This window comes from Ciconia boyciana, chromosome 1 (genome assembly GCF_034638445.1).
Source record: "Ciconia boyciana chromosome 1, ASM3463844v1, whole genome shotgun sequence".
Lineage (NCBI taxonomy): Eukaryota > Metazoa > Chordata > Aves > Ciconiiformes > Ciconiidae > Ciconia > Ciconia boyciana.
The window spans coordinates 58,271,718-58,286,611 of record NC_132934.1 but is presented as its reverse complement, the minus strand read 5'-3'; the positions used below and the strand labels follow the sequence as shown (position 1 = coordinate 58,286,611).

General features: G+C 54.8%; 1 protein-coding gene across 1 annotated transcript; it reads right to left on the bottom strand.

Moving 5' to 3' along the window:
- Positions 1-1,222: 1,222 nt before the first annotated feature.
- SOX10 (SRY-box transcription factor 10) lies at positions 1,223-9,262 on the bottom strand. The gene is made up of 3 exons (XM_072847132.1): positions 8,584-9,262; positions 2,343-2,608; positions 1,223-1,938 (listed from the first exon to the last, which is right to left on the bottom strand). Exons 1-3 carry the CDS (start codon positions 8,991-8,993, stop codon positions 1,223-1,225), a joined length of 1,392 nt encoding a protein of 463 aa, XP_072703233.1. The 5' UTR covers positions 8,994-9,262.
- Between the last annotated feature and the right edge of the window lie 5,632 nt (positions 9,263-14,894).

Below are 14,894 nucleotides of genomic sequence, written 5' to 3'. Positions count from 1 at the left end.
ATAGGCTTATTTTCTTTACACTCATCCAAGATTGGGTACGTATCTACCTTGCTTAAAGCCGCAGGAGTATCTTTCCATCTTCAGCGTAGGCAGGAGGGAGGTGTTGACTGAAGAAGACATGATGAACAAACGAGCGGGGATGCACACCCCGTCAGCCTGAGTTTGGAGTGGAGATTCAAAGAGAGTATTGCAATCAACTCGGGGTGTTGGCAGGTGCATAGTAGCTTTCTTGGTGCCTCTTTGTTTCAGGCAGGCACAGTCGGACATGGAAGAGCAAGGACCAAGTTTGCTCAGAGGTTGTTTGGGATACTGAAGAGATTAGAAAGGACTGAGATGCCAGAAATGCCAGACATAAATGAACAATACAGAGTAATTGTAAGAAAGGAGGATTCACCCACAGCACCTTAATGATCCACCGGTCCTTCCCCACCTCTCCTACACCTCGATACATGAACATGCGTGCAGACACAGGCTATTGTATGAATAACGCTAAGACCAGCAATGCGGTTCCCAACTCCTACACGTTGTTCAGGCAAGCCTTAAAATCTCCATGCAGGAAAGAGTGTGGGATTAAACAGAGACAGGATGGAGAGAAGAAGCAGGGAGAAAAGCTAGGATGCAGCTGTGGAAATCAGCAGGGAAGCAAGCGTAGGTTGGTCTTCCAGTGGGGTTCAAGATTCATGCATGTGTGAATCTTAGGCAGGACTGCTGCACGACGCTGATTGCAGGGAAGCCGGCTGTGCCGTCCTCCGTACTACTCCTCCCATAATATGTTCACCAAGGCTGAGCAACCACCCTTCACCAGCAGCAGGTGACAGTGTTGGCCATTGTGGCCTGTTGGAAACGCTTGCTAACTCTCTGGAGCAGTTTGGGGAGGGGAAGGAAAGGACAGTCTCTCTCATCGTACAGTGCAGGGTGCGCACAATGAAACCCACCACGGACCAGTCACTCCATGTCTAGAATCCTCCTCATCTAGAAGGCCAATAAGGTGTCGCAAGCCAGTTATGTGGCCTGCATGAAATTGGTAAAGGGCGAAAGGACGAAAAACCTTCCTCTAGGCGGGTGAGCCAGCGATAGCCGGGGTCAAGAAAGGCACTTCTGTATACTCAGTGGGTTCTGGTGGCTGGATGGCACTGAGTGACCTCGGAGTTCGGAGGCTCTTCTGCCTGTGCTGATTCTTCGGAGCCTTTCCGTCGCTGCTTCGGTCACCGTTCCCCATTCCCTATGGTCTGGAGAGAGTCGTATACACGGGCTGTTCCCAATGTGTGGGGCTATGGGACTGTGGCACAGAGGGTGCAGGGTCAGAGATGGCAGTGTAAAGGGGACGTTGGGAAGGTCCCATATAGGAGAAGGCAGAGTAGAGGCCAGAGGCTTGGCTGGAATGGCTGTAGTAGGGTCCCGAGGGCTGGTGGTCCGGATAGTCAAACTGGGGCCTGGAGATGGAGGGGAAAGCCGAACCATAGTGGGGCAGACTCAGGGACGTATAAGCTATCTGGGAGGTGGAGGGCTGGTCAGTGTAATGACCTCCAGGGGCAGACCCCTCCGTTTTCACCTGGGCCTTGGAGTCTACCACCGATGAGGTGGCAGTGGACAAGGAGACTCCATGCTGCTTGGAGATCCAGGCAGAGTGTCCGCTGGCTGCAGCCAGGGCGCTCCCGAGGCCATAGCCAGCAGCCGCCGCTGCTGCATAGCCCCCAACATGGCCTGGGTGGCCAGCGTGTCCGTTGGGCGGCAGGTATTGGTCGAATTCATTGACATCGAAGGTCTCCATGTTGGACATCACTTCATGGCTGATCTCTCCGATGTCCACATTGCCAAAGTCAATGTGTGGCTTTCCCCCTTCCCCCAGGGAACGCCCTTCTCGTTTGGAGTCAGCTTTGCCTGCCTGCAGCTCGGTCTTCGGGGTAGTAGGAGGTGTGGGGGGCCCGTGGCTCTGACCTACAACGTGAAAAACATTTTGAGGAGGAAAGAGAGAGAAGAAGTGAGTTACCACTTTATGCCTGGGCTTTATACACATGCCAGCTCCGCTCCTCCCAGCTTGCCAGCAACTGTCCAGCTGGATTCTTTAGTGGAGAGAGAGAGAAATAACCAGCCAAAACCAAACCTTTTTATATCATCTTGTGGAAAAAGAGGGAGGGTGCAATGATACCCTGCCTGACCAGAGGAATGCAAGTGCCCGTGAAACTCGGGCACGTCTCTATACTGCTGACTCCAGCAGAGTTTGTTGGTCATGAGCAAGCTGTGAGCCACATCGCTAAGGCTTTCACCGTGATGCCTTGGTTTTTTTCAGCCTCTGAGATGGCTGTAACCTGTCAGTAGGTTCACTGAGACCTGGGACTCACCTGAGGAGTGTTCTGGGTGCCCATCGGACATGGGCGACCCTTCGCCGGGATGTCTGTGATCCAGGTGGGCATTCTTGTAGTGGGCCTGGATGGCGGCAGCCCCACCAGCCTCCCCCTCCACCTGGCCTTCGCCCTCGCCCTGTGTGGCCTTGCCGTTTTTCCGCCGGCGGGGCTGGTACTTGTAATCGGGATGGTCCTTCTTGTGCTGCATCCTCAGCCGCTCCGCCTCTTCGATAAAGGGCCGCTTGTCACTTTCGTTCAACAGCCTGCAGAGGCCAAGGTGGTAAAGAAGAGAAAAGGGGAAGGAGAGGGGCAGGTGCATCAGGAAAAAAAAACCACCTATACACAGCATCATGGGACACAGCTGTAAATCCAGATGTCAGGGTGTTGTGCCATTGAGGGTATTTCCCAGAACAACAGGGAGAGCTTGGAAGTGTTTCAGTGGAGACAGCAATGTTTTCCTCCTCCTCGTTAATTATTAAGCCCTGACACTGGTTGGTGCCAGTGCTGGGTCCCCCTTCCCCAGCTGCATGATGCTTCTCACCTCAGTAAGTTCAATGCCCTCTCTTATGTTTCCCAAAGGCAAAGTGCAGTCTTTCATAGCTGCGTAAAATAAGGCTGGACAAGCTGTTTTCAAAGACTTTGGGCAAATTAAGGGCAGTTGGGATCATCCTTTGGACTAAGGCAGTATGGCACACCCTTGCTACCTGTAGTGCTGCCTCCTGCATGTCTCTTGCTCTTCCCCTGACTGTATTTATTCCAGTTTAACTTCCCACCCTTCCTTAGGCTCTGCTCCAAGTTTGAGGCTCTACTGAGCACAAATGGCAGCAATTGATTGGCTGCACAGTACCCATGGTGCTGCGTGGAGCTTGCTGGGCCTTTAAGCATCTTGCAATATCCTAGAAGGGAATTAAAGAAAATTTTGAAGGGGGGAAACAGTGTATTCTGCTATTCCTGAGCTCCTGCTCACCTCAGCCATGGATAATGCAAAAGGCTGAACCACAAAGGACCAGCCCTTCTTGAACTTAGCTGAGCAGTTGTAAAAAATTTAGCTGCTACATTGTTAGTCTTGTAGAAATAGATGAGATTTGGCCTCTGGATGAAAGGCACTGCAGAAATGTAAGCTCCTTCTGTGTATTCCTGCCAGATCACGGACTGCTCTAGTTAAGATAGGCTCTCCGAGGAAATGGTGAAATGTGCGGGCAGGATGGCTCAGAGCACTTGAAGATGAGATCAATGTCATTGCTCAAGCCTTTAGCAGTGTCTCAGCTGGAAGCACGTCAGTTTCATTTTATGATTTTTCCCCTCAAATATTCTTGTGACTCAAGGTCATCCTGCTTCCAACCAGAAACCAGTGCTCTCAGAAGGGACCAGTCTTCCCATGACTTGCAATTCCAACAGCCGTTAGAAATGGCAGGGCTCCCAAACGGCAAAAAATATTCCATTTATGAGATGTCCACGCCTTTTTTTCCCCAACAAAAGAACTACCTGGGGATGGGGCTGTGCCAGCAGCCCTGAAGCCCTTAGCACTAAAATGTGACCAATTCTGTTAAGCTGTAGGGACTGAGGAAGATACAAATGCCTGAACTGGCCTGAAAAACTGAAGACAAAGAGGAGGCATGGCTCAAGGAGCACACAGATAAATCTGGTGGGGGATCAAAGGGGTCACCAGCAAGTAATGGGTTGGTTCCTAAGCACCCCCTTTCCCTCTGCTCCTTGTGCATCCCCTCAGCTGGCAGCCAGAACATGGGTGACATGGGCTGGAGCCTGTTATGGTGCTGACCTGGGTTCACTCCAGGCAGCCTGAGCAGGTTGCGGCTGCACACCACATTCCTCCACTGCCTTAATCCTGGAGATTAAAGCAACTGAGCCACCGTGAATCCAACACCAGCTTTCCTGTCTCCCTCCCGCCACCGTACACCACGCTCACACATCCCAGAGGGCTCTAATCCCTCAGCCTGCGCTGCTCCAGACGGCCCTCCAAGGGGTCCAAAGGGACATCATGGCCAACCCTCATAGACATCGTGGACTGGGAGGCGACCTTGCCTTGGCAAAACCTTCATCCTTGCAGAATGCCCCATCTCCACAGGAGATGGAGAATAGAGGCAAAACCTGCAACCTTACAACCCGGGACACTTCATTACAAGGCAGCCAGGCCCCGGTGTCCCTGCACTCCCTGCCCAGATGGTGCTAAAGCTAATAAGATGCTGTGGTTGGGAATGAAAGGTCTCTTTCTATGTGGGCACCTCTTGGAGTGAGAGGGCTGTAGGCTGCACAGCCAGCTTTGATCTGTCTGCAGGGCATACTGCACAGCGAGCTCAGAGCGGAGCCTCCCATGGAGGCTGAAGCTCAGCCTCCCAGATCCGTCTCATGGATGGCATGAACCAGAGCTGCTCGAGGCTATGCAGGAGTCAGATCCCTGTCCTCTGAGCTATGCCCGAGTCCCTCACCTCCTCTCCCTTTGACAGCAGCCCACGAGCAGTGCCACCAGCAGGACAGCAGCAAGTCCACTCCCCGTGTCTTTGCCTTCTCCTTTCCAAGGCTGCCTGCTCCCTCCTCCCACTGGGATCAGGGCTCAAATCGGCTTTAGCAAAGTGAAACTGGTGTGAGCAGGCAAAGGCCAGGAGATTTGGGGGGATTTGGATTTCACTTGCTTCCTGCCCTCCCCCTCCTGCCCCCCACACTCCCCAGGCCATAATGCAAAGGAATCTCGCACGGGCAGAGAAGTTATGGATCACAAAGCAAAGCCCTTCATGGGGCTTAACCGAGCCCTCGCCACCCTCTCCGACACCAAATGCTCACCCCCAAGCTGAGGGGAGAGGGGCAAGCATCCAGCACCCTGCTCCAGGAGGAGAAAGAAGGGCTAAAATCTTTCTGCCTGCCTCTTGCAGCCTCCCCTTCTGCCGCCTGGCATTGCACTGCGCTGCGTGCCAGGCAACTGGCTCGGCGGTCAGAGGCCTGACCCTGTGCCCAGGACTCAGCTGCCGATGAGTCAGTGTGGTGACGGGGTTGGGCATCGGGGCTGATGCAAGCCAAAGGCTGGCTGGGAGCAGAAAGCAGCCAGGCAGGCTCTCCGACATGTCCACAGCCCCAGATTTTGTGGGCATGACCCTATTCCCTGGGTGCTGCCACCCCCATGCAAAGATCCCTCCATCAGGTCCCCTCGCTCTTCCCTACCGAACCTTTCTCCCCTTCTTCCCATGCCTCGCTTGTTTTTGGCCCCAGAGGTGGTGCTGGCTGGCATTTTGGCTGAGAGTCATGCCGACATTTTCAGCAGCCGGCCTCCATTTGAGAGCTGCTCCCTGTCCCACTCCGGGGAAGGAAAGCAGCCAAGGTGAGATTTCATGACCATCAAGCACAGAAACCCTCCCTTCTTCTTTTTTAGTACATTCGGCTCGTCAACTGCACCCCTCACGCACCCTAAGTGCATGACTGGGGGAGGTGGATGGGGCCACAAGCCTCCCGGCACCGCACTTGGGGCCAGGTGGGTAGCGCGGCCACTGGGGCATGTCCTGCAGCCCTTCCCAAGGAGGGCTGGGGCCCATGGAGGACATGGTGGTAGCGCAGAAACGGAGCAAACGCCAGGCTTAAAAAAAAAAGCCCGGGCCATTGCAGACCATTTTGCAGAGGAGCATGTGGGACAGCACTGGGGTTATCGCTCAATCTGCTAGCTGCCTTTCAAGAAGATTCCCAGCCTCTGTTGTCCCTCACCAGCGGCAATCGCTGGGGACGTGCTTCGTTTAATGGTGGTCTGCAGGCAATCTCCGTGCTCACCAGCACTCGTCTCTCTGCCTCCCTTTACCTGTATAAGCTCAGAGCAGCCCACGTGGAAATATATCAATCAGTCACCCACATTTTCCAAAGCGAGTAGCGATGTAAGCTGTAGGGTTTGGGTGGCCACCTTGTAAGGGTGGGGATACGTGAACAGCCATGGCCCTTTGCAGGGACCCTCATCAAATGTTTGAGACTAAGCCATCCAGAGCAAAACCCGGCTGCTTGCAGTTGTACCGACGCATAGGAGCTATACCTTGGGGATGGTGTAGATGAGGGCAGTGGGAACCTCAATGGAGGAAGACCCAACTGTACCATAGCTGGAAGACGAGGCTCAGGGCTACTATCCTGGTAACCTTTGGACCACCTCTCCTGGACTTTTGTGGGCTGATATTTCCCCCCCAGCCTCACAGAAAGACGCACGCATGTGGTCCTACCCAGGCCAGACACCGACTGCACCCGTAACCCAGCTTACTCTGCTGTACAGTCCCCATAGGGGCCAACACGGCTCAGAGAGCCTCAGCCTGCACTAGGGACACTCGGAGAGGAGACATGTTCAAGCAAAGCAGCTGGTTGGCAAACCCAGAAGCTCGCAACAACCCCAGGCCTGATCCTGCAAGCTTCTCTGCCTGACCCATGCTCCCTGACCGCACGGTGCGCTAAGAAACACCCGAGAACCTTGACCATTGTCCGGCAGCAGCGTCCCTCTGCTCCGAGTCCCATGGAGCCAGCAGCAGGAGCCGTGCCCTGGGAGCAGGGAGGCAGTTGGGTGCCTGAATGTGGCCACGGCCTGGGGGCTGTGTCTCTCTGCGCTCTGAGTGCGATACCTACGGAGGGTTTCACTGCTCTGCTATATTTTCAAGAGAAATGCAGTGTCCAGAGGGCAGTTGCTCTAAAATATGGCAATATTTTGCAATAAAGGAATGATACCTGGAAAAAAACACTTTGGGAACAAAAAAGGTGGGTTCCCCACACACCCCCACCCTCTTCCAGCAGAGCTTCACAGTCCAGAGGCTGGCAGCAGAGCTCCAGGCAGGAGCAAGTACCGTGGTAAAGGGAAGGGAAGGCAGCCGGGAACAAACTGGGAAAGAGCATCAGACGAGACAGCCGCAATCATGCCCTGCCTTCAGCTTCCCAAACAAATCCCTTTGCTGGGGTTACACTAGGCACTGACGGGTTGGGGTAAGCGGGCTCAGTTCCTTGCGAGCAGGGAGGTTTGAAGCTGCGAGGAGACCTGGGCATCAGCTGCTGGCCGGGGTGTGTTTTGCTTCTGCTTGGAAAAATGTCTCTTGGCCCACCCAAGGTTGAGGGCTTCCTCCACAAAATGCCATCAGGGCAGGAGAGAGAGAATGAGAGGGCTTGTTTGCATGAGCTTTAGTTTGCGTTGGTTGGTGCAAGGCGAGGGGGGATGGTGCTGGGGACTTGTGGCAGAAAGTGTTTATAACAGGTTGATGGGGTTATCGGCAGAGACCATCAGATGGGAAAGAAGTGGCACGGCTAGCCTGACGTGCTTGGCTTGGGCACGACAGCTCTCTGCACACCTGTGGGCCAGCTATGATCAATCGGGGCAGCCTGTCGGTCTGCCGGAGGAAGGAGGAGTGGGTTGGGGAGGCCATGTAAAGGACCCGGGGATCTGCACAAAGCCAAAATGAAAATGGCCGCAACAAACTGGTGTGGCCAGAAGGACGAGCATGTGTGCGCCGGCGAGAAGGGAGGGCATCTCTCTGGGTGCGAAGGGAGATGGGGCTGGTTTGAGCCAGCATATTGCAAGAGAACCTGCTAAGGCTGGGACTATTGCAGGTCTCTTCCTTTCTGCTAAGCCTCAGCCCCCCTTTCTAGTAGGGTTTCTCCTTGTCCATCTCGCTGCACCTGCATGGCCTGCCAAAACTGGGACCATCCTGGGAAGGACGGGTGCGGGGCTCCAACTGCCTGGCTCCCTTCCCCTGATTTTCCTCCCCGGACGTAACTTGATTTCCCGCTTGCTCTGCAGCACTGCACGGAAAATAACCCCTGTTGGCGTTGGGACCTGAGTTCAAACAGGCTTGAGGCAGTCATCAGTGAGTCAAATTGGATGGGGCTCAGCCTGGTTCCTGCTAGTGCACAACTTGGCCTAACAGAGAGGATGAGCCAAGAAAACAAGATCTCCCCTGGCAGTCAGGCAGGAGAGGACCAGGACGAGTGCCCTGGCCAGGAACAACAGGGGAAGTTAGTGGGAAACACATGGAAAGGGCTGCCGCCCAGAATGGAGGTGAGCTCTGCTGAGGAAGCCTTCACTACATCCAAACACCACTCTTGCCCCAGTCGCCGACCGTGCCTCCTGTGAGGGGGCTCCCCGCAGGGAAGGAAGTCCCCTCAAGGGACACCCCTGCCATCCCGCTAAGTCTCCATCCTTCCACGTGACCACACAGTCCTCTCCAGGACACCTCCGGACCTCAGCCCTTGCGCTCCCCCTCCACCCACCCGCTCTTACCTCCACAGCTTCCCCAAGGTCTTACTGAGCTCGGCGTTGTGGAGGTGCGGGTACTGGTCAGCCAGTTTCCTCCGGGCAGCCTGTGCCCAGACCATGAAGGCGTTCATGGGCCGCTTGACGTGGGGTTTGCTCTTGTTACTTCCATTGACTCGGACGGGCATGGGTACCAGGGTCCAGTCATAGCCGCTCAGCACCTGGCTGACTGCCTCACGGATACACACCGGGAACTTGTCGTCGTCCGCCTCCGAGTCTTGCTGTTCCTTCTTGACCTTCCCCATCTCCCCGTTCCCGGAGCCGGCGAGGTGTGGGGAGTTGTCTGATGCCATGGAGGGTCCTGGCGAGAGGCAGTGGTGGTCTTCAGAGCCCACCGGGCTCATCTCCACCTCCGAAAGGTCTTGGTCATCAGCCATCGTTGCTCTTGAGCCCTCTCTCTCTTCCTTCTTGGTGTTGTTCTTCTCACTGGGGAGGGGAGGGAGGAAGACAAAAACAAAGGAAGGAAAGGAAAGAGGGGGGAAAAAGAGAGAAAAGGAGAAGCAACCACCAAGTCTGAAAGGGACTCCAAGGTCTCTGTAGAACTGACCACGAGACAGGGGCCGCTCGATAAAAGCGCAAGCAAAGCAATTGCCGTGCACACCACAAAACCCGTGATCAATGGGGGTGGGGATGGGTCGGGGCCCCTGATTAATTGGGATATCGCTCCCTATCTCTGCGATTGTCTGGAGCTGACATGTGCAGAGGGGCCTGCAGCAAGAGGGATGAGGGGGGTTGGGGACCTGATAGGCGAGAGACATGGACCGTCCTGCCCGGGCACAGCTCCCCATGGGGAGCGGGTTGGGGGGGACGGCCACAAAACTTGTGTAGGGAAGTGCCCCTTTCTTTCAAAGACATGCGGTGAAATGCCAGCGCGGTGCCCAGGGGGAGGTGTGGGAGGGGGAGCGCCAGCACCGTATTGATAAACCAGAAAGGACCTATATCCCGGCTACTGGGGAAGCTGAGCGGGCGGCACCACCAGGCAGGGAACCAGCCCAGGCCCCAGATCCGTACCGGGAGACCCTGATCCTGGCTGTGGGAAAGTGCCTCTGTGGGGACGCCCCATCCCTCACCCTCTTCTCGCAGCTCATCAAACAAAGTCTTAAAATACATTTACATTGCATCCCCACACACATGCCTGTCTATGTGTATGTATGCGTATACATATTCACATTCATATATATATATATACACACAGAGATACAAGCACAAACCAAGTTTAACTTTGAGACAAGCCAAGGCTTTGGGTTGCCTGCCCCACACACTCCTCCTCTCTCCTTCTGTCTGCAGTCACCTCTAAAAGTCCCTGCCGCCGTGCAGCAGTTCCCCCCTTGGAGAAAGAAACACTCCAAAAATAAAGGCCTCTCTATCCCCCCCATCCAGAAATTAAAAAAAGAAGAAAGAAATTAAAAAAGAAAAAAAGAAGTGAATAGAAAAGCATGCCTCTGGCTTAGCTGAAAAAGAGCCAACGCAGAGCAAGGGCTGCTATCCCTCCAGTTTCAGAGGGCGACACAGACCCTCACTGGGGAAATCGAAAAAAGTAAGATAAAGTAGGGGGGAAAAAGCACAAGCGAACATGTGTGTGCGTGTGAGCGAGCTCAGGTAGGAAAACTTACATTGCTGGCCGGTGTGCCGGGCGGATCCTGCGAGGGCTGTGATTTGTGATATCCCAATAGCCCCCCTGTTCTCCCTCCCAGCCCCGGCGGCGTTGGGGCGCGCGGTGCAGGGAGGCTCTCAGGCGAGTGCCATTCCTAGAGGGAGGCTTGGTTTTTACTAATACCCTGGCTGGATGTCTCTAGCTGGCTTTGCTGCTTAGCACCGGGGGAGGGAAGGGCGGAAGGTGGAGCCAAGCACTCCTCAGAGCCAGAATACGGTCGGTTGGGGACGGCGGGGAGGGGACGCAGGCAGCCCCCCACCCCACCTCAGCTGCCAGCACGTTCCCCGCTTTCCCCCGGTGCCAGCTTCTTCATGAGAGGCGCCGGCATTGGGCTGCTCGGCAGCGTGGCCACCCCAGAGATGGTGCTGGAGGATTCAACCCTGGGGGGTTTGGGGTGGTGGGGTGCTGGAAGAGGTCTGGGGTGTTTTGGGGAGATGGGTGTGCACCCCAGGACTGGGAAACCCTCCTTCCCCCTGCTAGCATGGTTGCTCCTGTGGGGTCTGGTGCCCCCGATGTGCCTAATGAGTCCCTGGTCCCTGTCACAGAGTCTCACGGGGACCCCACTGTGCACAAGTTGGCCCCAGACCCCGGGGTCAAGGCGCTGCCCAAAGGGCATCCTCATTCACAGCTGAGTCTGCAGGGTGGGGAAGGGGATGCAGGAGGTCATGGGTGTCCTGAGGATGGAGAACATCAGGTCCAAGGAAAATACCATGCTGCTGGACAGTGGATACCAGTCTGAACCTTCTTAGAACTTTTGCACCCTGGGGATGGGCTCGTCACATGTTCACCTCTTTGGGTCTTGCCCAGACAAGGAGACTCTCCTTCCTCCGACATCCTGAATTGCTCCTGAAGGCAAATGTGGTGTCTTTCATGAGGAAAGGAGGTCTCCTGATGAGAAGGACTCTCTCACACTCACTCACCGTCATTCTTGCTGCTCGTGCACTGGGACACGTAGAGGATCTCAGCACTCAATGTGTTAGGATGTTCTCCATCCTATCTTCCATTTTCTAGCCCACTTTCCTTCCCAGATGCCTCTGGTAGTTGGCTTCTTCAGTTTCCTTTGTCACTGGACCAACACCAACCTTGTAACCATGAGAGGTCACCCATCAAAAATCTGATGATCCTCCCAGATCCTCCTGAGTTAGCAATGTGATAAACCTAGCTCCTGCCCCAGCTCCTCGCTGGAGAGCCAACCTGAAGACACTTCAGTGCTAAGTCAGAAAATACAAAGAGGTGAATGGACGTGACCCAGGGAACCAGCTTCAAGGGATTTCAAGAGCATTTTCAACTCCTGTAGCAGATTTTTCACTCTCCAGAAGCTTTGTGTTAGAAAGACCCAGCAAAACCACTGGCTGGCATCACATGAAGTGTAAGGGAACCAGTCCCAAGGATGGTGCTGAGCACCTGAGTTAAAGCCCTCAGAGCAAACCTGTGGGGCTGGCCGCTGCCCTTGCAGACCCAACTGACAGCATAGGGCCATTTCCTTGCACGTCTGCTGTTGTCTGGAGTAAGTAAAGCTCTGAAACCGTAGGGTGGCTACAGGGAAAACCTCACTAGATCCCAGTGAGAAGTCTACTGAACAGAGCTGGGAGGCGGAATGGCTGCATGCGAATGGCATCAAGCAGGCAGAGGTGCTTAAAGGTGCCTCTTGCATCTCTCAAAAAAAACTCTCAAGGGATCATTTCCTACCTTTCTTCTCTTCAGCATTACCTACGGCAGAAAAAAGGTGGGCTCAGATACTCTTCTTCACATGATGCCTTTTTCCCTTTGGAAGAGAGGAATGTGGGTGCCTTTCTCTTGGATGATGAGAAAACCCAGTGGAGAGCCTAGCAAAACAGCATCGAGGCCCTGCTTCCTCGACCAAAGCAGTGGCTGGTGAACCTCAAGACTTGCAGTATGGGATGAGTTCTCTCACCAAGAGAGACCCCAGTTGTGGTGGTTGTGAGAATGGGTCTCGCAGCACAGACAAGGGCAGTTTGGCAGCTCACCCTCTGTTTGGCAGACAAATAACCAGTGAAAATGAATGGGGCAAAGTCGCTTTGTACAAAGTTGTCCATGGTCCACTGGATGCAGAGTCAATGATGCTGCAGAGCTCATGGCATCTTCCCCCAGCCAGCGAGAGTCATCCTCAAGCTGCAGGGACCCTGCATATGAGGTGTGGGAGAACTGGAGGGAGGGGAGGGTTGGTCTCCTGTCCCACAGGGAGATAGCCACTGCCAAGAAACACTGCCCTGCTTGTTCCCCTGGCTGCAGCCAACGCCCAACCTGGGGCAGGGAGGAAGAATGCCACAGAAAATGGCCAGAAAAGGGTGTTTATTTGCCCTCCCTTCAGGTGGCTGGTTCCTGTGGACCCCATGGGAAAGAGGTGATGGGGCAGGGATTTCTCATTTCCCTCCAGAGTGGGGGATACAGGGTGCTGGGCACCAAGTGGTAGGGAGCGAGAGGCTGGGGGTCCTCCTAGTGCTTTGATGAAGAAGATCCCCAGTCAGGAGACCAAGGAGCCCAACAGGGCACTGAGAGGAGCTTCACAGCCTTCTCAGCTCATACCCCAAATGCAGCAGCCTCTTGGCAGGCTCCACGGGGAGAACGAGATGGTGCTTGACCCCAGCAAGACAGTGAGTGGTGGGCTCACATCTTCCTGCATGCCCACAGGGTCTGGGTGAGCAGAAGAGTGTCTGACCCACCACTCCCAACTGGGGCAAGAAAGAGATCAAACCCAGAAGAGATTTCAGTAACCCACAGGGCTCTGGACCGGTGTTTGTCCCAGTGCTCACCATCCCCATCAGGGGCTGCTGCCACCTCCCAGACAGGAGCTGGGTCCCGCTCGTGCCTTGTTGGAAGAGCTGCGGGTGCCTCAGCTGCAGACAGGGACATCCTCAAAGGAGCGTGTACTGGCCACACAGTCTCTGCAATCTGCAGTCTCAGTGTCTTCTCACATTTAAATGGCAGGGAAGGGTTTTTTCCCTTCATTCTGCCTTTCTCCAGTTCTTGCTTTTTGCCTCCTTTGGTCCTGCCTCCTCTTTGTGAACTCCCTTTCCCTGTAGCGCCTTTTTCCCTGTTTCCAGCCCCCTCTCACAGCACTGAGTGCTCATATATCCTTTTCCAAGTCTCTTCTGTCCATGTGTCATCTCTTCTCTTGTGCTACAAAGAGGTAGATGCAGGAGAGCGAGCTGTGGAAAATATACCTCTGTTGCAGCAGGAAGAGGTGTGACACTTTCTCTTCTGTTGAGGTGAGAAGACAGAGGGGAAGAAGAGACGATCCCTGTTTCAGGAATCACGGGGGTAGCATGTCTCTTCCTCCAGCATCCCCTGGGAGCCCTTTTTAGAGATAAGGACCCTGCAAGAGCTACCGCTGGCCACAGCAGCTAACATTGCAGAATTGGTCTTTCTAAATGCAATGACTGGTCCCAGGGGAAATGTTCATATAGCAGGTTTCCACCCCTTCTTTTCAGCATATATTTCTATGGATGAGATGCTCCAGGTCCCTAAAAAGGGACCTTTGCAGATGAAGGGTCTACCGGTGAAGGTGGTTCATGAGCCGGAGACCTTGCTAAGCCACAAATTTCCTGTGACATGTCAGTGAAATGCTTTGTTTGGGCCTCAGTCCCCAATATGCAAAGGTGGAAGGATGCCGCTTCTCCACCATAAAGCCATGTCAGGAAGGCAATGGGTAAAAGTGGGTGGGAAGTGGAGATGTCCCACCACACTAGGTGCCCCTGTGTCTGCACCGCTCACAAGCGCGATGGGAAAGGTGCCCTGCTCGGGGCTGGGTGCTTGGTGAGCAAGGTCCGTCATCACAGGCGCAGGCAGGGGCACCTGCTCAGTAGGGTTTCAACGAGGGGACTACATTGGTGGGACACGTCCACCACCAAGGTGGGACCACTGAAGTTGCTGGGGAGGGATTTTGCTAGATGACATCCATCCCCTGCACCATGGCAAGGGGGTAAGAGGGGAGAGCCTGTCCGCAGAAGAGGAGCAACAGGATCCTCAGCGCGAGAGCCAGGGCCAGCTTTTGTCCCCTGCCCAGCTCGGGGGCACAGCAGTGGTATTGTCCCAGGACTGCCTGGGAAAATGGGAGGTGTTCCCCGTGAAATCTTTCCATACAGTAAAACAGCGTCAGAGCCGGGGAGCGAGGAGGGGACGACACAGACATTCAAAAAAATACACACACACCCCTCCCAGCCAAACAATACCCGCAGTGTGCTGAGGGAAAGGGAGACCCATGAATTGGGAGTTTGATAAGGATTTTCTCCCGCGCGCGCCTGCTCTCTCAACGGCCCCTTCAGTTTTCCCAACACCCCCCCCCTTCCCTTGCCGGCTTTCTTGTTTGGGCCTTAAACAGTGTGCCGTCTTTGTTCGGGATACAGGTGAACGACAATCATGTGATTAACACACACTCACACACACACGCGCGCGCACATAAAAAGCTTTTTAAGAGCGTCCAGCTTGCTCCAGACCCGAAGACGGGAGAGGAGACCCGGGCTAGGAGGAGCTGAGGCGGCGGCAGTGGCCGGGACGGGGACGGCCACTGGGATGGATGAGCAGGCACCACCGCCTCTCTGCAAAATCCCCTTCTCGTGGAGCTGGGCACGTGAGGCAATGAGGGCCAGGAGGGGTGGCGGGG